Below are 20,712 nucleotides of genomic sequence, written 5' to 3' on the forward strand. Positions count from 1 at the left end.
TTATAGTGGCAATGGTAGTGGAGGAAAAGAAAATTTTAGTGGTAGAAAAACAAATAGAGGGGAGGGGTAAAATGGGTTAGGGGCACTGAGGTGGCATGCCACGTGACATCCACCTCATCAAATGTCAGTGCCACATAAGATTGGATGTCTAACTTGGACAAATTTAATAAAAGAGTAATATATTTGAACTAATAATATTAAGACAAAGATATATTTAGAACCAAAGTATTACGAAAGATATGATTAAACCTTTCCCGTATAGTTCGAGAGAGATTATTACAAAGAAGAAGCATCTAATTCTAACGGTTAACTATCAATTTTGTAGTAAATGGAACAAAATTAAAACTTGGAACAATTCCATCCAAATTAAGAAAGTTTTCAAAAATTCTACCTCAATTTGTCTATCACGAGCTCTAAGTTCCCCAGTTAGTAAATATACTCTTAAGAAAACCCCAAGGCAACAGAAGGCCAAAAATTTGGACTGTGTCAGATGCTCCATTTTTGGTTTTAGGGCGGGAAGCTGATAAAATCAATATTTTCTTCTCTCTTGACATCGTCCCTTTTTTTTTTTTTTTAAACTTTCTCTCTCTAGGGTTTTTCCAATTGCTGATGCTACTTCAAATTCCAAATCCAAAAAATCCCCAAATTTTCACACAGAATAGTTGATAGTTGATATTTTATGCCGCTTTAGCTAATCCAAAATCCAAAAAATGACACTGCGAAAGGGCTCTAAAGTATGGGTCGAAGACAAAACTTCCGCTTGGGTTGCAGCCGGAGTGACTGATTTTATCGGTAAACAAGTTCAAGTAGTTACTGATTCTGGCAAGAAAGTGAGAAAACACTTCCAACTTTTAAATTTTTCTCTGTTAATTTTGGACCAATTTGTTGGTCATATGGGTTGATTGCGAAATGTTAATTAATATTTGTAGTTATTGGCTTTACCGGAGAAGTTGTACCCAAGGGATGAAGAGGCAGACCATGGAGGAGTTGATGACATGACCAAATTGACTTATTTGAATGAACCTGGTGTTTTAGACAATCTTCAGAGAAGATATGCTCTTAATGAAATTTATGTTAGTTCTCAATTTTACATTTCTTGATAATTTCTCTTTATAAATTAAGAAAAAGCTTGAATCCTTCTATTGATAGAGCTTTCATGTATAGTGTTAGTGATGCCTCTTCTAGCTTTACCTACCAGTTAAAGAAAGATGCTTTGGGCGTGGAGCAGGGTTACAAGCTGATTGTATAGTGGTTGGTTGGAGGAGGAAGGAAAACATAATGCATCATAATTTAATTTTTGGATCTTTATCTTATTTCTTGAAGTAGTGTTATTCTTACTAGTGTCTATCTGGAGTACTAAGAAAAGTAAAATAAAGCTGCTAAAATGGTTCTGCATTCGATCCACTTAGGGTTTTAGGAATAAGTCAATGAAATTCCATTATCAACCTGGGCCATATTTGCTCAATTCTTTGCTTTACTTTGGTTCTGGTAGATAAATAGTATATCTACCTTGTTCTGGATGTTACTTTGTTATTCTACTCAAATGGGTCCTCTGGCTTAATTGATACACTTTATTGAGTTTATTCACTTGTAGCAGTTGATATTTTCCCCCAGACTGCTGCAATGTGTTTGCTATATTTGCTTAAAGTATATCCTTGAAAATATTTTGGTGAGGAACGAATTGAAGCTATATCTTGTGCGCGCCTTCTAGACAGGGATAGATCTAGGATTTCAAGAAGATTGGTGCACTATTACGAATAAATAGATCCCGGATTTAAATTTCATGGGTTCAACCTTTAGGTTCTTATTGTTGAATCCATTGCACTTTAAAACTATAGGTTAAATTTTTTTCTGGTGTCTTAATAATTTTTTTTTTTGATTTGCACCGGGTGTCCGAGTCTCTTTGAGCCCCGACTAATCCCGGGGGTGCACAAGCCCTCGGCAAGGAGTTTCCCGCAAGTGCACCACGGTTAATTTAGGTTTTACCCAGTTTGATGGCCCTCAGAAATTGTTTGCACCCAGTGGGTTTCGAACTTGAGAAAATGTCTTAATAATTTTTTTCATATATATATATATATATATATCTATCTATACTCCCTGTTCAAATGTTGTGATCAGTAAAACCCATTGACTATATACTATGTCCTCCACTGCTGCTAGTTTTAATATAGAAATTTGGTTTAATTAAACAAACTTTTACAGCGACAAATGGAGAATATGGATTTCAATGTGTTGGAATTTAAACTTTTGAAAGAATAAACCAAACAAAGAAAAAAAGAAGAAAAAAGTACTTAACTAAAATGAAGAAGGGATACCAGCCTTGCCATCCCCATGGGTGGGTCCAATTCTAGAAAAAAATAGAGGAAAAAAACAAGAAGACAAACATGTGATTTTATTCCCCAAACTCACTTATAAAGGTGCACCCCGTAATTGCACCATATGACTCTTTGAGTTTGGATGCATACACTTGTATTTAAGTAATTTTCAAGATGTAACATAGTCTAGGAAGAGGAGCATGGTGAATGTGAACCCATGCCCCTCCACATAGATCCACCACTGATTATAGAATGTCTCATTGATTTTGACATATGGTGTGCTAACCAAAATTTTGAACCAAAAGCTATTGGCATATAACAATGTGCTTAAAATCAGTAGCTTTAGTTAAGAATCGTTGTTCTTGCCTGGGGGGTTTCACTAGTTGCAGTTCTTGCCTATTTTAGGTTAAATAGCCATTTTTTCATATGCTCTAACACCGTCATCCTACTTGTGCATTGTGATATAATTGATTTTCCCCCTTTTTCCCTTTAATAGACGTACACAGGAAGCATCTTAATTGCTGTCAATCCATTTACTAAACTTCCTCATCTGTACAACGTGCACATGATGGAGCAATATAAGGGAGCTCCATTCGGTGAGCTTAGCCCGCATGTGTTTGCTGTGGCTGATGCATCATACAGGTTGGGTGACTGGTCATTTGAGGATCTAGTGAGGTTTGCCAAAAGTGGACCAAATGGTGATCTATTTTTGCTCAAATTTCTTTGTTAGGGCTATGATGTCTGAGAACCAAAGCCAATCTATATTGGTTAGTGGCGAAAGTGGAGCAGGGAAAACTGAGACAACAAAATTGATAATGCAATACCTTACCTATGTTGGTGGTCGTGCTGCTGATGATGACAGAACAGTTGAACAACAGGTTCTCGAGGTAACTTGCTGGCTGTTGCTTAATGGTTTTAGAGGCAAAACATCTCATGGTGGTTCTGTCCGTAACTTTAACGAATTTCCATTATTGGGTCTAGATTGTTATATTCTCAGAAGGGTGTCTTCTCTACTTTTTGTATACTTCTTGTATGCAGGAGCTTTTTTTCTCCCTTTTGATTAATACAATTTACCTTATCAAAAAAAAAATTCTCAGAAGGGTGTCATTTGTTTTCGGCATGTCGACATAGGAATAGCATCTCCCTGGATGGGACTGATTGCTTAGTGATCTATTAGCTTCATTAGAATGTATTTTTCAATTTCTTCAACTTTTTCTTTGTTGGTGAGAGCAACTTTCTTTTAATTAGTCAGGTACGGTTATTATTTACTGCAAGCACCAAGAAAGTGCAGCTTTAGATAGGATTTGAAGTACAGATAACATGCTTCCTTATGAGCTATGATGGAAGCTAGCTACAGTTTCTTCTCCCACTTCACAAATATGACATCTATTTTATAGTAAAATTCTCCTCTTCATTAGGTTATCCTGTGTGAGTAAATTCCATTGATTGCAATCCACCCAAAGCGTGCCACCTTAGGGGATGCCGCGGTTTCACAGATTGCATTCTAAAGTCACTCCTCCATTTTTGTTGAAAATAAAGTTTTATAGCTAGATTTTGGCAGTAAAAGTACCTCTACTGTCAGTTATCCACTCTTAACATGTCTTTGCATTCACTATTCTGTCCCTTCTCCTCCAAACAAGTCTCTTCTTAGTATTATATATACCATACTTTCTCAGATCTGCATGCGCTACAGTTTCATCCAGTAGCACCACCAAGTTATTTATATTGCGGTATTTCTCTCACCTTGAATCACTCGAAAAGCTTGATTTATGCCAGTTTCCATCTGTGAATTTTGTGAAAGGCTTGAATTCTGGCTAAAGGCTTAATTTATAGTTACACAGAAACCATATTCATGGGGGGTTTGTGCCACTTTAGCACTTAAATTACCAAAAATCACATACTTTGCAAAGACCACTCCCCTCCAAAGAGCACCCATCTTCTCCATTACATCTCCAATGCCATTTATATAATAAGCTTCTACATCCCGAAAGCCACTTATATAATAAACTTCTACTGAAGAATCAGATTACTTAGTCCTAACCTCTAACTTACCATCTTTTTTAGTTCTAGACACTTCTCCCATTTCATAAGGCGGAATATCTTTTCTTGGCAGTTGTGTTCCCACAGGGAAAAATCTTCCTCAACATATGCAGCTGCTTTTCCATTTCTTTTAAAAATGTAATGAAAATTTTATTAAAGAGCACTAGAGAGTGCAATGGATAAGTAGTACAAACCCAGCAGTATGTATCTTACGACACTCGCTACGTGTGAAAAGAATTAAGGAAGTTAACCATCCTGTCTACTTACATTTGCATTTTTGCACCAAAAGGTTAAGAGAGTTAAACATCTATGCTTTAAGATACACAGATTTTCTTTTTTTCCTTTATAGTATCTTTGATTTCTCTCCGTCCACACACACAAAAAAAAACATATAGCCTCTAGTGTAGTGGTCCACAACTTTTTATCATCTTTTTGTAGTCTTCTTCTATTCCATCAAAGTAGTAGGTCTTTAGGAGATTTGCACCATTTAACTTAAGCAAATTCATAGACATGTGCCGGATCTGATTTGTGATTCAGCTGTGGATGAATAAGTGCTTTGCCTAGCCTTTTCCTTCCAAAAAAAAAATGGGGTGCTTTGTCTCTTCATAATTTTCTCCAGACATTACACATCTGTTGCAAAGAGTCATACCTCTTGCACCAGAGCCTCTCTAGCTACTAACCATGAAAAGCACTCTACTTTGTAGGCTGCTTTTCCACCTTCTTTGGAAGTGGAAACAGTGACATAGCATAAGTAGGTGAGATATCAAGTACACTATTTATTAGAGTTACCTTACCTCCAAAAGATAAATAATGCTGTTTCCAAAAATCTTATTTTTTCCTCAAACTTCTCAATAACCCCTTGCAACAGTGATAAAGCTTTGCTTCGCCCCTACGGGAAGACTCAGATAGGTCCGTGGGCAGAAGGCTAATTTGTAGCACGAAACCTCTGCTAGTTGCTGCACGCTTTCCACCTCATTCATGGGATATATGTAATTTATTTCCAGGATGATGCGCAACTCTAAAACAACTTCAAAGGCTATTAGGATTATTTTCAGAAAATTTAACTATATCACATCAGCATCACGAGAACCATTGTGTCATCTTCATACAAAATGTAAGAGATACTGCCTGGATCTGAGCTATTTGCATCCTGAAACCTTTTAGCCATCCTCTCCAGCTGTTGTATCTATCGTTCTGCTCAAGACTACCCTAACCAATATGAACAAGAAGGGAGATAGAGGTTTCCTCAATTGAGTCCTCTTTATGCTTGGAAAAATTGAGTTGGCTCCTCATATATATTAGAAATGATAATAGTGGAGATGCAATATTTTATCCATCCTTTTAAATACGTTAAGAATATGAAAATGAAGCAAGATACTATGCCTTGTAAATATGAAAAATCCCGAATCCCTATAACTGTGGAATTCAGAGATTTATGGGTTGCAATGACATGCTCTTCTTTTTCTTGGGATTACTTGTAAACTTGTAAACATTATCCGTCTTCATTGGCTTGCGGGAATAATAAGTTTCATTCTCAAAATCTTCTCTTTTCTTCTTCTTTACATCTTATCAGAGTCGAGTGTGAGTCCATCCTCTGGTTTCTCATTAAAGAAACAAAACAAAACAAAACACTGAAACAGAGCCAATATTTTGCGAAGAACAGATATTGGTTCTTCAATTCGCAACTTCCAGTCGAGGTCCACTATATCCTCTCAGTAATATCGAAAGCATGTAGACATCTACCTCAATTACAAGTGTTGACCTCAGAAGAGTCTCGTGTACCTCACATGTGGAACCAGAGCCCTTTCTTTAATTGTACATGCGCTGGCATGTGCAGCGATTTCAGTAGACCACTATCACTCCATCCAGTTTGCCCTTTCATGACGCTTGTTCCTAGCCTAACACCAGTGTCTGAATCTCACTCTATTGGGTTTAACTAACTCAGCAGTTCTTAAGGATATGATATTCACTTAAAAAACCATTCAGATGTTCAAGCTTCAGATCGAGCTGCGTGGATTAAATAGATGCACAAATTTTATAATCCATTTCTTTGTCAAGACTTCTATGCATCTTAACTGCACTGGAGGTGGCATCTCCATAAACTTATTGGATGGCTGTTCAGTCCAACAGTTTGCTAAATGCACCTAGGAAAGAAAAACTAATAAGGTCAAAACATTTCACATTGTGATGAGGGATGTCATACGAGAGGAACCTGTAAATCTGCATGCAACAATGAATGTTCCTGTCATGAAGCTAATGTGGCTCAGACTGGGAGGGATAGCATCCTTCCTTTTCCAGATGTAAAGGACTAATCATCTTATTCCATTACCTTACGAAGCATCAACATTCTTCTTGCACGTGAATTGACAGCATTCTTTCTCCATCAAATCAGCAAATGACACACTAAAGCTCAATAAATAAACTGTACTGTTCTTACTGTCATTCTCATGTCATTGGAACAGTTAGTTTCTAGCCTAGTGTTTTTTCATCATCTAAATCAAGATGTAGTGCCAATTTTGTTAAGATTGCTAATGCAATTCTAATTGCTTGGAGATCATCCTCTATGGTTCTTTATCTTTTCAGTGTTTTCTATTTACTGTAGTGAGATTCTTTTTCCCTTTTTTTTCTTCTTTTTGTTAGTCAGTGAAATTCTTTCATTGATGATTGAATTTGGTTGATTTTTTTTTTTGCAGTTAAAAAGGTTCAGATTACTAACTCTTAATCCTTTTTCATTTTTGGTCTAGTCTAACCCGTTGCTGGAGGCCTTTGGCAATGCACGCACTATTAGGAACGACAATTCAAGGTGTGTTTTTGACTACTAATGTTGGCATTGCTCACATGTATCATTTGATGCAATCAGTGATTTTCAGCGGCGAAGCTGGTTTCTTTGTCTTCTGTAAAAGCATAGTTTTCTCCTTTATATGGAATCTTTCTTTGTCTTGTCTTTCACCATTTTACAATGAAATTTGTTATTTCAAATTTGTTGGAATTGTTGAACTTGTACTTATTCATTAAAGTGATAGCAGAACATGGGGCAACCATTCTTGAGGTCAATTGAATTATGATTAATACCTCTAATCCTTGTTTCTCGCAGTCGTTTTGGCAAGTTTGTTGAGATCCAATTTGATGCAAGTGGTAGAATATCTGGTGCTGCAATTAGGACTTATCTTCTGGAGAGATCTCGCGTTGTTCAGATAACAGATCCTGAGAGGAATTATCACTGCTTTTATCAATTATGTGCATCTGGAATGGTATTTTCTTCCCTCCATGTGCTTGGTTATGACGTTTAATTCATGAAATTCTTCATGTTTTCATTTTCAAAAAAAAAATTCTTAATTTTAAGTGAAATGTGTGTTCTGATATTCTTTTCCTTATGTGTATATTAACTTCTATGTGGTGACAACATTGATGTGTATGCTGTAGTTTAGGTTGTTCTAAGTGGCTAGTTGATGCGATTTTACTATCACAGTAAAAGTTTAAGGTTATTTCTTTTTTATGTTCTTACTTCTTCAGGATGCTGAGAAGTACAAGCTGGGTCATCCGAGTGATTTTCACTACTTGAACCAGAGCAAAACCTATGAGCTAGATGGAGTTAGCAATGCTGAGGAGTATATCAAGACAAGGAGAGCTATGGATATTGTTGGAATCACTCAGGAGGAACAGGTTTTGCAGCTGTGGTTTATTATCCTAATCAATATTTCTGTGTTTAGTAGCATAATTATTCTACTTCATTAATTATTGCATTGCATTGTCCTTTCAATAACAGGAAGCAATATTTCGTACCTTGGCAGCAATTCTACACATAGGAAACATAGAATTCTCTCCGGGCAAAGAACATGACTCATCAGTTATAAAAGATGAAAAGTCCAGGTTTCATCTGCTGATGGCTGCTAAGCTTTTTACGTAAGTGTTTTTTTGAAGATCTTTCTTCTTCTTTTGTTTTTCTGATTGGTGGATGATTATCATGTCCTTTGCTCTGCATAAATCAACAAGAAAATTGAACTTTTGATCATCTACTTGTATGGCTTCTTCCTTCCACGCCCCCCTTCCCCCCCCCAAAAAAAAAGGTAGGAATACTGGTCCGTCGGCTTTTGGTTCGTACAATATGTAGTGGGGACTTCGTAGTTGTTGCTGTACACTCTATATGTCTTGCTGTAACATGTAGTTCACAATTCTTTATAATGGAATATCTCATCTACAAAAGTTATTGCAATAGTTCTTCATTTGTTTCTTGCTTTTCAATGTTCTGTCTTGGCATTTTTCCTGATTTTGGCATGAAGAAAAAAATTATTCAGGAAAGTATAGCAGTTTTCATGTCGTCATATAGGATAAGACTAATTCACGTTTGTTATTATACTTTTGCTTGACATAAAATTTTCAGTCAATTTTGGTTAAAAAAAAATGTAGCTTAAGGTTTACGTGTAAAATAAAACTCAAAACTCTCAAAAGAAGCAGAGATAACCAGTGTTTTGGGTTTAATGGTATTTGTATTGCCTTGAAGTATTGCTGACTTCTGTTTATCTTTACCTTCTTTATATTTCTTGTCTTGGGAGACTTCCCAGTATCCTTATTATTTGAAACAAAATAAAAAATTCAAGATCTGTCATATTTGCTTTATAAGGATTTAGGGTGGTAATTTACCTGTTTTATTTAGCGTCTTCACAGTCCAACTGATCCCCAATTACTCCTTTTTAAAGGTGTGATGACCAGCTGTTAGTGACCACACTTTGTACAAGATCAATTCAAACTCACGAAGGCATCATCATTAAGGCTCTTGATTGTAGTGCTGCTGTTGCAGGACGTGATACGTTAGCAAAGACTGTTTATGCCCAATTATTTGATTGGTTGGTAATCTAGAATTCGTTTACAGTATCCAATAGTCAATGTTCTATTAACATTAGTTGTTTCTGTAAGAGTATTGTACCATCGCTTTCAGGTTAGTTGAAAAGATTAATAGATCTGTTGGGCAAGATCCTGATTCCCAGATACAAATTGGAGTTTTGGATATATATGGATTTGAATGCTTTAAGCAGAACAGGTTAGTTACATGTTATCTTTTTTGCCTTTTATTTTCTTTCAAAAATCATGTAATATAAGGAAGATAATAGGTTGCTATGTTTACATAAATGTGGAAAATAAAGGTTATTGGAAGTCCTTCTAGAATCAGATTTGTAAATAATAGACACCCAGAAGCAGTTGATCAATTATTTTTGGCTCAAGTCTGAATTTTTGACATTGCATCCTCTTTACTGCAGTTGTAATGGAATTTCCAGCCTTCTGTAATTGTGCAACTTCAACTTAAAATTACTCATTTGGTAAAAAAAAAAAAAAAGAATTTAAAAACTCAAGATTGTAGGCATATGCTCCTACTGGTTTTGCTAGCTGGTAAAAGGTCATGCCCTTAATTTTGGAAAAAAATGTAATGAAATATGAAAGGCAGTCTTATGTTGAGCTTGGGTGATGTTTAGCACCTAAAAGCAATGGTCTATATTTTAGATGTGAGCTCACAAGCCTTTTATTTTTGTGCTATTCATGCTTTACTGAAAGCTTAATTGAAACTTAAGAAGTATATGCTTGCTGGCAATTATTGAAATTGTTTCACAAATAATGTTTTAGAGTGGTATGAGAGTTGGCTATGAAAAATTTGTTTAATTAGTCTAGTTTTACATAAGGAGTTTTAGCCTAAACTGGAGACAAAAGGTTGAGAAATTATTGGATGTTCATAAACGGTAAAGTCTTGGAGTTATTGTGGAAATAGCTTATTGCTTTAGCCTTTGGGTATTGTCTTCCCGTTTTGGTCCACAATATAGTGGGCTGTTTGTTAAGTTGGTTCTTTTCACGAGCTAGGAGTTTGAAACAAATATTAGCCTATCATGTGCAGGCAGTATGTGCTTAAAGTAGGAATATTTTTTGTATTTTGCCTTAAAACTCAGATGGGCAAGTCCTTCCCCTTCATCTTAGACTCTATGGACTAAATGTTTGATTGACCCAAAAAAAGAGGAGAAAAAACAAATTTCTGGTGTCCTTACTAGCTTGAAAAATTGTTGGTGAAAAATCAATGCTTTTGATTATTTATCAGTATTTTTAGAATCCACAAAATCATGGTCCTATTTGAAGAATCAAGGAACCAAAGGAGAATTTTGGCTAAATGGTGTTATGAATTTTTGAAGCTGAGGGGGGAAGCCTGGGAATAAGGAACTCAGAAATTTGAGCCATAGAGGTTGAAGCGTTGACTTACTATTTGTTCTCTCTTTCACTAAGGATGAGCTTTATCCTTGCTGAGGAGTGATGAACAAGACGAGTGGTTATGGTGGGCTTGAGTATCCCTGTCGAGCATCTTTACATACTTTATGTCATTGCTTCATGCACTGGCCAGTGCCAAAGGTAAATTTGAGAGTTATCACAGGAACTTTCTATTGGATTCAACAAACGAGGATAGGAAGTTTCACTTAGCTATGAGTTTGTTACATCTCCAAAGAGGTCAGGGTGTGAAATATCTCCAAGTTTTTGACAAGGCCTAATTAGGGAAATAGTTATGAAGATTCAAGATTAAGTAGCATGCTCTATGGAGGGAGGTGGTAGCGGAAAAGTATGGAATTGTTGAAGGGAGACCGAGGATTGACTCACTGAAATAGAATTGTTTTCTACCTTCTCATTAATAGAGCCTTCTTTATCACAGAAGAAGATATGTTTGGGCAATGCTCTATGACAGTTGTTCCAACTCCAGACACTGTTCTTACTGTTGTAAGATTTTTTTCTTTTGATAAAGTAAGTAATTTTGTTAAGAATGGGATAATCCCCCCTATACAAACAGTATACGAAGAAGTAGAGCATCTACAGCATAATATGATCCTCTACAAACGACACTCATCACCCAATCTTCTCTGCTGTAAGATATCAAGCAGCAACATCAATTCTATTTTTTGACACCTGTATCAAATATCATATGAAGTTATTATGAACACTGTATGCACTTCCTGACCCTGGTTTGCTATATGAACTTTGAAACACATTGTATCCAGCTAGACTTCATAAACTTGGACTTGGTGAAGATATTCAGTTAACCTATGGCTACGCTGACGCAAGTTTCTGCTCTGTCATCTTGCCAACCCAGTTAGCAATAATATTCTGATTTTCTTGATGTTATTAACTGCATCTCGTAGGCAATTCATGTTAATGTTTGAAACTCAATTTTTTATATTCCTATGCTTTGTTAATATCTTTTGCTTGGAATTTCTGGGATGCTTCTCTTAGCTTCATTTTCGAGAGGGATCTTGGTTTCCAAACATTGCAATAACTCGAAATTGGTACCTGAACAATCCAATAATTGATTTCTCGGTACTACCCCTTGTACAGCTTTGAGCAATTCTGCATCAATTTTGCAAATGAAAAGCTTCAGCAACATTTTAATGAGGTAAGTTGTACTGCTCTAGGATAAATTACCCTTCTAATAAAAGAATTAAAGATTTTATGATTCTTAATAGAAGATTGCTGTTATGGCCTTTTGATTTCACCTTTTCTTCTTTCACCTTTTACTTATTTATTTCGGTCCTGTTAAATCTCTAGCATGTATTCAAGATGGAGCAAGAAGAATATCAGAAAGAGGAAATCAATTGGAGTTACATTGAATTTATAGACAACCAAGATGTTTTGGATCTGATAGAGAAGGTTCCACGCTATTCTCCTCATGATCTATTTTACATAAAGTTTCTCAGATGTGGTTTCTTACCTATACAGTAGACTTGACTGTTAATTAGGTGATGCAATGAATGAAACAAAGTATGCAATGTGGTTGGGATCTTCAAATTGATTTGTGTAAGCTTAAGGAGCAACCTTACTGCAAGGACAAAAGAATATCTGTATAAAGTTGTCAGCTGATATTACACATTAAGTGTTCTATAGCACATATTTCATGTAGGAAAAGATTGCAAACTTGGATATGCTAAATTTCTTGGTTTTGTTATGAATTTGTGCTTACTTGAATGTCATGGTGTATATTTGTTTTATCATTCACTGAAAATTGTAAGCTATATAAGATTTTTGAAGAGATACAATCATGATATTTGTGTTCGGATCTCTCATAATATGTCATTGGGCATTTGGCATGCTGCCTAGTTTGGATGGTGCACTTTAGACATTGTAGCTTGCCAGAACCACATGTATCAATTTCTAACTGATGTATGGGCATAATTTACTTCCAAAAGGGCATAATTTACTTCTGAAAACGTGTCTTCTGCCACTAGTGCAACTTTCTTACTTTATGTTTGATTCCGGAGACCTTATATAAAGCTACCACCATGCTTTTGTCGTTGGCCAGAGCTGTCGGTTCTTAACTATTAGTTAATCCAGATGCATCAAGGTTGTTACTGGAGATGTAAATTGGTTCACCGTTAGAAGCTTTTATGGTTTATTTCCTTTTGATTTTTCTTCTATCCTATTAAAAGCCATCACTTCGTCACTTCCAGTGATGGCGCCAAAAAAGCAAGGGGTTAACGCTCCATGGGTAAAGCCATTCTCTTTAGCGAAGTGTGGGCTTCAAAGTTCAAATAATGATGTTCTAAGTGATCTTAATGAGAACTAGTATGTTCATTGAATCTCAACTTTGAGAAGTTGGATTAATGACGACATTATTATATTTTTTTAATTGCAATTTGATTATTATAGTACTAAACTCACGTGTTCGGTAGTTTCTAATTTTTCATAAATTGTACGTTGCACTTCAAGCTTTGAACTTCAAGTCCCCTGGATGTAGTCGCGTTTTTGCACTTCTCATGTTTTGTGTTTTTGCACTTTTCGCTTTCTACTTTGAAACTGGGGTTTTGTTTTGGCTTACTCAAATGTCAAATGTGTTTTGCAGAAGCCTATTGGGGTAATTGCTCTTCTGGATGAAGCTTGGTATAAAATATGTGATGTGATTTGTTCAATTTATTCTCTTTTAGGAATTTTGGGTGTAACATCTCCTTATCTTGATGTATTCACCATTGCAGCATGTTCCCAAAGTCAACGCATCAAACTTTCTCAAATAAGTTGTTCCAGAATTTTCGGGTGCATCCACGATTAGAGAAGGAGAAATTTTATGAAACAGATTTTACCATCTCCCATTATGCTGGCAAGGCATGTCAGACTAATAGGAATTTGAAAGCTCAGTTTATGTTCATGAAGAGAATGATTGCTATTTTTACTCATGTTTTAGTGCTTATTTTGTAGGTCACATATAAGACAGAAACATTCTTAGATAAAAATCGTGATTATGTCGTGGTAGAACACCGTAATCTGTTATCTTCTTCGAAGTGTCCTTTTATTGCTGGTCTCTTTCCATCCCTTGGAGAAGAATCGTCTAGGTCATCATACAAGTTCTCTTCAGTAGCTTCTCGGTTTAAGGTATGAAGCTTACTCTAATGCGGCACTGTTTACTGCCACAGCATTTAACATCACAAGCTAAGTTTACAAATTTTCTTGTCATCATTTGGTGGAAATAACACGAATCAATTGCTTGCATAGATGCATGCGTTGGATATGTTATTAGCCTAAATATTCACAATTTCTACCCCAACATGGTTGATACACTCTGGTGTCAAGTATCTCTCTTTATTTAAAATTGAGAGTAAAATTATAGTGATAGGTCGGATGGTCAATGGTGTTTCTGTAAATTTCTGGTCAGTCAAATGCTTCAGGGAAGTTATATTTAAACCTTTTAGGATTAAGGAGAGCTGAAAAAAATTGAGCATGTGTTGCTAAAGCAGAGAAATATGAACATTGTGTTGACTCCTAGTAATATTTGATAAGAATGCCTATGTTAGTGCACGTGTCTGGGGGTATACATCTTGTATATGCTTGTATTGTTGTAAACATCTACAGAAAGTGGTATTTATTTCAGTTTTGTATTATTTATGAGAAGTTGAGAACACATGCATTTACTTGTAATGTTCAATGCATACTCTGCTTTATTTAAAAAAAATTAGGGTTTGAACTTTGTTTTCCACAATTCTTTTGGTTTTGGCCTTGCGATGTGCATTACTTTCTGGTGCATTGATATGTATTAATCTCCTGCTTAAAGTCAAAGACTAAATGATTGTGTGTCAAGGTTTCTCCTAAGTTGTGCGTAAGTACCATCCTAAAGAGCAGTTGCTGCAAAAGTTTGATTAGGTATATATTATATATTTATTAGATAATGTTGTTTTATGTTGTCCTTCACATCTTCTTTCTGTAGCAACAACTTCAAGCTCTCATGGAGACACTCAGCTCAACGGAACCGCACTATATTCGTTGTGTGAAGCCAAATTCTCTGAATCGGCCTCAAAAATTTGAGAATCTCAGCATCCTGCACCAACTGCGTTGTGGGGTCAGTTGATATATAATTTATTTATTGCCATATGTCAAGTGTTTTGGCTCTTCAGTCATATTACTGATAGATGTGACTTTTGATTTTTTAATGTAGTTGCTTCATGCTTGTTAACCTTGGTTTCTTGCATATGGTATACAGTGGAATGTATAGCATCCAAGGCTAGTCTTGTTTATGCCTGCTATATTTACCTCACATGCATAATTTTCTTTCATTGTTCTTCAAGATTCGCCTATTATTCTCTTGTCCTATTTTGGAATGATATCTCCCAGGTGGGTTGTTTTTTGTCACTTCGCTGCCTGTTTTCTTTTTACAAGGGTTCTTCTTTTAGTATTTTCTTGATCTTTTTCCGGTTTGGTTATCTTTTGTCATTTGACTCATTTCAATTCTTAAACTGTTGATTATAAGTGCAATTTGCTTTTGTTTTCTCTTTACACCTTACTAATTACACCTTCATTTGCTTTGCTCTAGAGTGTGATAGAGTGAATCAGGGATCTCTTTGTGTTATTGAATTCTCAAATCGGTTTTGCTTCTTCCATTGGGTTGCACAGTGATGTGTTGAACTTTGTGATACTGATGCTTTTTCCTGCAGCCTTTTGGCTCCAAATTCCTTTTTTCCTTTACCATTTGATAATAAAAAGGATATTCATGTGCATTCTCTTGGTGCAGTGTTCTCATTTAGCATTAATTTGATACATGGCAGGGTGTTCTGGAGGCTGTGCGCATAAGTTTGGCAGGTTATCCCACACGCAGAACTTACCATGAATTTATAGATCGATTTGGACTGATTGTTTTAGACATGTTGGATGGAAGGTGGGTTTGCTTCTAGTCCTGACTATTATAACTCTTTTTGGTGAAATTATTTGACCCTTCTTTTGTTTTTTTATTTTCTGTTCTCTTGCATTGGATTTGTAATGGGATGCTTGGAAGCATCCGATATGACCAGCAAACATTTCCATGCATATAATCCATAGGTTGGTTCAGCAGAGCTACCAACATAGTGTTTTTGCTAGTTAGATCTGTGAAAATGTTAAAATTCTGATTAAAATGACAGTTGTTCATCCAAAGTGTGATTTGCGATGACCAGCTTATGCAGGAAGGAATTTCTGTGCGGCTTGCTGTTAAAAGTTTAGGATTAAGAAGTTTCATGGGTTGAAATCATTTGAATATACCTGAAAGTGCTTAATACCAAAATTCTCTTACACTTTGTTTAACAGCAGAATTAAAGTAAACACTAAGTAATTATAGCTTTAAGATTGGTAACATTGCTGTTATGAATCATCTGAAAAATGAAAGGGAAGCTGAACTTTTTTGAGTTTGGTTTATCTGGCGTATCCCAACCAAAAATGAAGAGAAGGCATACTTGCCCTTGTACAAAGTGGAAGTAGGTAGCTGATGATGCTTGGATTAATATGTCAGCGAGTGACTCTGCATTTTGTGTAGAGCTTGTGTTAGCTGAGTGCGTGCATTTCTATCCTTTTTGCTGCTGTTTAGGATGACTATATAGGTGATGAACTTATCTAGGTGTAGGCCTATAGGGTACTGGCTTTGTCCCCTGCTCTACTGAACCCTAGTTGCTTCTGTTATGAAGTTGTGTCCCACAATCCTTGTCCAGTCAACAACAACAACAAACAACAACAAACCCAGTGTAATCTCACAAGTGGGGTCTGGGGAGGGTAGCGTGTAAGCAGACTTTACCCCTACCCTGGGAAGGTAGACAATCCTTGTCCAGTCAAACAATTGAAATTCTCTGCTTTGGCAGGTTAACTTTTTTATGATTAGTATTCCCTTAGTGCCAAATCATGTCTGCCTCTTTTTTATTTTTGTACGTCACTAATAGTGTTATTCTTTACATGTATCTGAAGGATTCAAACTCATTTAACTAGTAAAATACACTTTGATGTTATGATTTACCTATTATATTATCTTTTGAAGTTTCATTTAACCAAAATAAAAAATATTTGCTACTTTCTGTTAACAGGTAAGTTGCGCGGACACTAGTGCGGTTCTAGAGGTCGGATCCTTCGAAATGTTAATTCTAAGATTCGGGATACGGATCCTAGTACGGGATCTGGCTAAAAATAATTCAAAAATAAAATAAAATATAAAAATATCTCTAAATTTGGAAAAAATTTGTGGGCTACTTACGTATAATTTGTAAAGTGTGGATTTCTTTCCCAAGTTGTAGATAAGTAAAAGATTGATTTTCTAGATAGGGTATGCTATTTTCTTTAAATTTACCCTAGTTTTTTGATTTCGGGAATCACATTGTATTTCGTCTCGAATTTTTCCTTCCGTCGTGGTCGAAGTATCCAAAATTGTTTGACCAGATCCCTCACAGATCTTATACCCACACCCATACTAGTGTCATGTCGACACGGATGCGGCACCTAAACTGCCGTATCGGAGCAACTTAGGTTAACAAAATGGACCCTGCTTGGATTCTTTTATAGACTGGTATAAGGCATGAACGTGATTTGATTAATAGTAACCAGGATAATATTCTATGTTGCGCGGGGTCTTTAAATCAGCTGCCGCACCCGTCTCGGATTCTCCAAAAATGAACTACTTTTGGAAGATCCGACATGTACCCATCGACATTTTCGGAGAGTCCGACAACATAGGTAATATTAGAGTTTGTAAAAATAAAGTTGTATGATGAGATTAGTTCTGTATCTGCAGCATATGGCTACCCAAAACATTGTTGTGTGTCTATATGTGATCAATGTATAACTGATTATAAGGAAACCACCCATCCCCTTCATTGTCGATGTGGGACTCAACACCCCCTCTCACTCTCAGGACTAAACATCTGGAGCGCGGATAGTTATGAAGGCCAACATCGGAAAAATTGGGATGAGTCCTGCTCTGATACCATGATAAATGGACCTTGGGCTTAACTCAACCCCAAAAGCTAGCTCAAGAGGTGAGGGTTGCCCAAGGAGACCACCCATCCCCTATATTGTCGATGTGGGACTCAACATTTATATAGAGAACTACTCTTTTTTCCGTATTCAGCCCTTTCCGACAAGATGTTTCGGTGTGATAGCCTCGATTTTTGAAGATCTTTAGAGGTAGTGAGAAGGCACGGGAGAAAATATGTTATTGATATTGGATGATAAATACAATACAAGAGGTCCCTATACATATCTGTAAACTAACACTCCCCCTCAAGCCGGTGCATACACATCATATGTACCGAGCTTGTTACACTTACACATGTAACTAATACAAGAACCAGTAAGAGACTTAGTGAAAATATCTGCTAGTTGATCATTCGACTTTACAAACTTTGTAACAATATCTCCTGGAAGTATTTTTTCTCTGACAAAGTGACAGTCGATCTCAATGTGTTTAGTCCTCTCATGGAACACCGGATTTGACGCAATATGAAGAGCAACTTGGTTATCACACACTAGTTCCATCTTGCTGATTTCTCCGAACTTTAACTCCTTGACCCAAACTAACTCACACGTCGCCATAGCCATGGCCCGATATTCGGCTTCGGCGCTAGATCGTTCAACTACATTCTGTTTCTTGCTCTTCCACGAGACCAAATTACCTCCTACTTGAACACAATATCCAGACGTAGAACGTCTATCAAAAGGTAATCCTGCCCAATCAGCATTTGTGTACCCAACAATCTGCTCGTGGCCTCGATCCTCGAATAGTAATCCTTTGCCTGGAGCTGACTTTATATACCGAAGAATGCGAACAACTGCATCCCAGTGACTATCACAGGGAGAATCCATAAACTGATTTACAACACTCACCGGAAAAGAAATGTCAGGTCTAGTCATTGTGAGGTAATTCAATTTGCCAACCAACCTCCTATATCTCGTAGGGTCTCGAAGAGGCTCCCCCTGTCCAGGCAGAAGCTTAGCATTCAGATCCATATGAGAGTCAATATGTCTGCAACCCATCATTCCAGTCTACTCAAGAATGTCTAAGGCATACTTCCGCTGTGAAATAACAATACCTGAGCTAGACTGAGCGACCTCAATACGTAGAAAATACTTCAATCTGCCCAGATCCTTAGTCTGGAAGTGCTGAAAGAGATGTTGCTTCAGATTAGTAATACCAACCTGATCATTACCAGTAATAACAATATCATCAACATAAACCACTAGATAAATACACAGATTAGGAGTAGAATGCCGATAAAACACAGAGTGATCATCCTCACTACGAGTCATGCCGAACTCCTGAATAATTGTGCTGAACTTACCAAACCAAGCTCGAGGAGACTGTTTCAAACCATATAGTGACCTGCGCAATTTGCACACACAACCATTAAACTCCCCCTGAGCAACAAAACCAGGTGGTTGTTCCATATAAACTTCTTTCTCAAGATCATCGTAGAGAAAAGCATTCTTAATGTCTAACTGATAAAGAGGCCGATGACGTAGAACGGCCATGGACAAAAAGAGACGAACAAATGCTACTTTAGCCACGGGAGAGAAAGTATCACTATAATCAAGCCCAAAAATCTGAGTATATCCTTTTGCAACAAGACGAGTCTTAAGCCGATCAACCTGGCCATCCGGGCCGACTTTGACTGCATAAACCCAACGACAACCAACAATAGACTTATCTGCAGGAAGAGGAACAAGCTCCCAAGTGCCACTCGCATGTAAAGCAGACATCTCGTCAATCATAGCATGTCGCCATCCTGGATGAGATAGTGCCTCACCTGTAGACTTAGGGATAGAAACAATGGACAAAGAAGATATAAAAACATAATGAGGTGACGACAGACGATGATAACTTAAACCGACATAGTGGGGATTAGGATTAAGTGTGGATCGTACACCTTTGCGGAGTGCAATTGGTTGACTAAGAAGGAGACAAGTCCGCAGTAGGTGCAGAATCTGATGCGGGGCGTGAATCACCTGGGCCTGATGCTGGATGTGGACACAACGATGATAAGTCAAGAGTGGTGGAGATGCAGAAGGTTGAACTGGATTATGCGGAGGAACTGGAGCTATAGGTGGTGGAGCTACAACCGGAGCTGTAGGTGGTGGAACTGGAGCTATAGGTGGTGGAGCTACAACTGGAGCTGTAGGTGGTGGAGCTGGAGTGACTGAATCTCCAAAAGATGAAACTGGTAGTACCTCAGAAATATCTAAGTGATGACCTGGACCTGTGAAGTATGATTGGGTTTCAAAGAAGGTAACATCATCGGACATAAGGTACTGCTGGAGGTCAGGAGAGTAGCATCGATGCCCCTTTTGTGTTCTCGAGAAACCCAGAAATACGCACTTAAGAGCACGAGAAGCTAACTTATTTGTTTCTGGAGTAAGGTTATGGACAAAACAAGTGCTTCCAAAGATACGGGGTGGAAGAGAGAACAAAGGTAAGTGGGGAAACATGACAGAGAATGGGACTTGGTTCTGGATAGCTGGAGATGGCATACGATTAATAAGATAGCAAGATGTAAGAACTGCATCCCCCAAAAACGCAACGGAGCATGAGATTGTGTGAGTATGGTACGAGCAGTTTCAATAAGATGTCTATTCTTTCTTTCAGCTACCCCATTTTGTTGAGATGTGTACGGACAAGATGTTTGATGAATAATCCTATGAGATTTCATAAACTGCTGAAATGGGGAAGACAAATACTCTCGGACATTATCACTATGAAATGTGCGAATAGAAACCCCAAATTGATTTTGAATTTCAGCGTGGAAGGTCTGGAAAATAGAAAACAACTCAGATCGATTTTTATCAAAAATATCCAAGTGCACCTGGAATAATCATCAATGAAACTGACAAAGTAGCGGAATCCCAAGGTGGAACTGTCCCGACTAGGACCCCAAACATCTGAATGGACTAAAGTAAAAGGTGACTCTGCTCGATTATCAAGACGCCGAGGGAAATGGGAGCGGGTATGCTTACCGAGCTGACATGACTCACACTCTAGAGCTGACAAGTGAGATAAATCAGATACCATTTTTTGAAGTTTTGACAAATTGGGATGTCCCAACCGTTTATGTAATAAATCTGGTGAATCGGT

At 37.1% G+C, this 20,712-nt stretch overlaps 1 protein-coding gene across 1 annotated transcript in view; it reads left to right on the forward strand.

Annotated features, from left to right (window-relative positions):
* Window positions 1-405: 405 nt before the first annotated feature.
* Window positions 406-20,712, forward strand: part of LOC104099971 (myosin-15) — a 39,790-nt gene continuing 19,483 nt past the window's right edge. The window contains exons 1-17 of the mRNA XM_009607110.4: window positions 406-830; window positions 930-1,073; window positions 2,812-2,957; window positions 3,046-3,202; window positions 7,100-7,158; window positions 7,450-7,606; window positions 7,869-8,018; window positions 8,122-8,258; window positions 9,053-9,199; window positions 9,292-9,393; window positions 11,712-11,769; window positions 11,922-12,023; window positions 13,213-13,250; window positions 13,343-13,469; window positions 13,563-13,736; window positions 14,566-14,697; window positions 15,401-15,510. Coding sequence (XP_009605405.1) covers window positions 711-830; window positions 930-1,073; window positions 2,812-2,957; window positions 3,046-3,202; window positions 7,100-7,158; window positions 7,450-7,606; window positions 7,869-8,018; window positions 8,122-8,258; window positions 9,053-9,199; window positions 9,292-9,393; window positions 11,712-11,769; window positions 11,922-12,023; window positions 13,213-13,250; window positions 13,343-13,469; window positions 13,563-13,736; window positions 14,566-14,697; window positions 15,401-15,510 — 2,060 coding nt within the window. The 5' untranslated portion in view covers window positions 406-710. The remainder of the gene's footprint in view (window positions 831-929; window positions 1,074-2,811; window positions 2,958-3,045; window positions 3,203-7,099; window positions 7,159-7,449; window positions 7,607-7,868; window positions 8,019-8,121; window positions 8,259-9,052; window positions 9,200-9,291; window positions 9,394-11,711; window positions 11,770-11,921; window positions 12,024-13,212; window positions 13,251-13,342; window positions 13,470-13,562; window positions 13,737-14,565; window positions 14,698-15,400; window positions 15,511-20,712) is intronic.

This window comes from Nicotiana tomentosiformis, chromosome 8, assembly GCF_000390325.3.
Source record: "Nicotiana tomentosiformis chromosome 8, ASM39032v3, whole genome shotgun sequence".
NCBI classification, from domain to species: domain Eukaryota; kingdom Viridiplantae; phylum Streptophyta; class Magnoliopsida; order Solanales; family Solanaceae; genus Nicotiana; species Nicotiana tomentosiformis.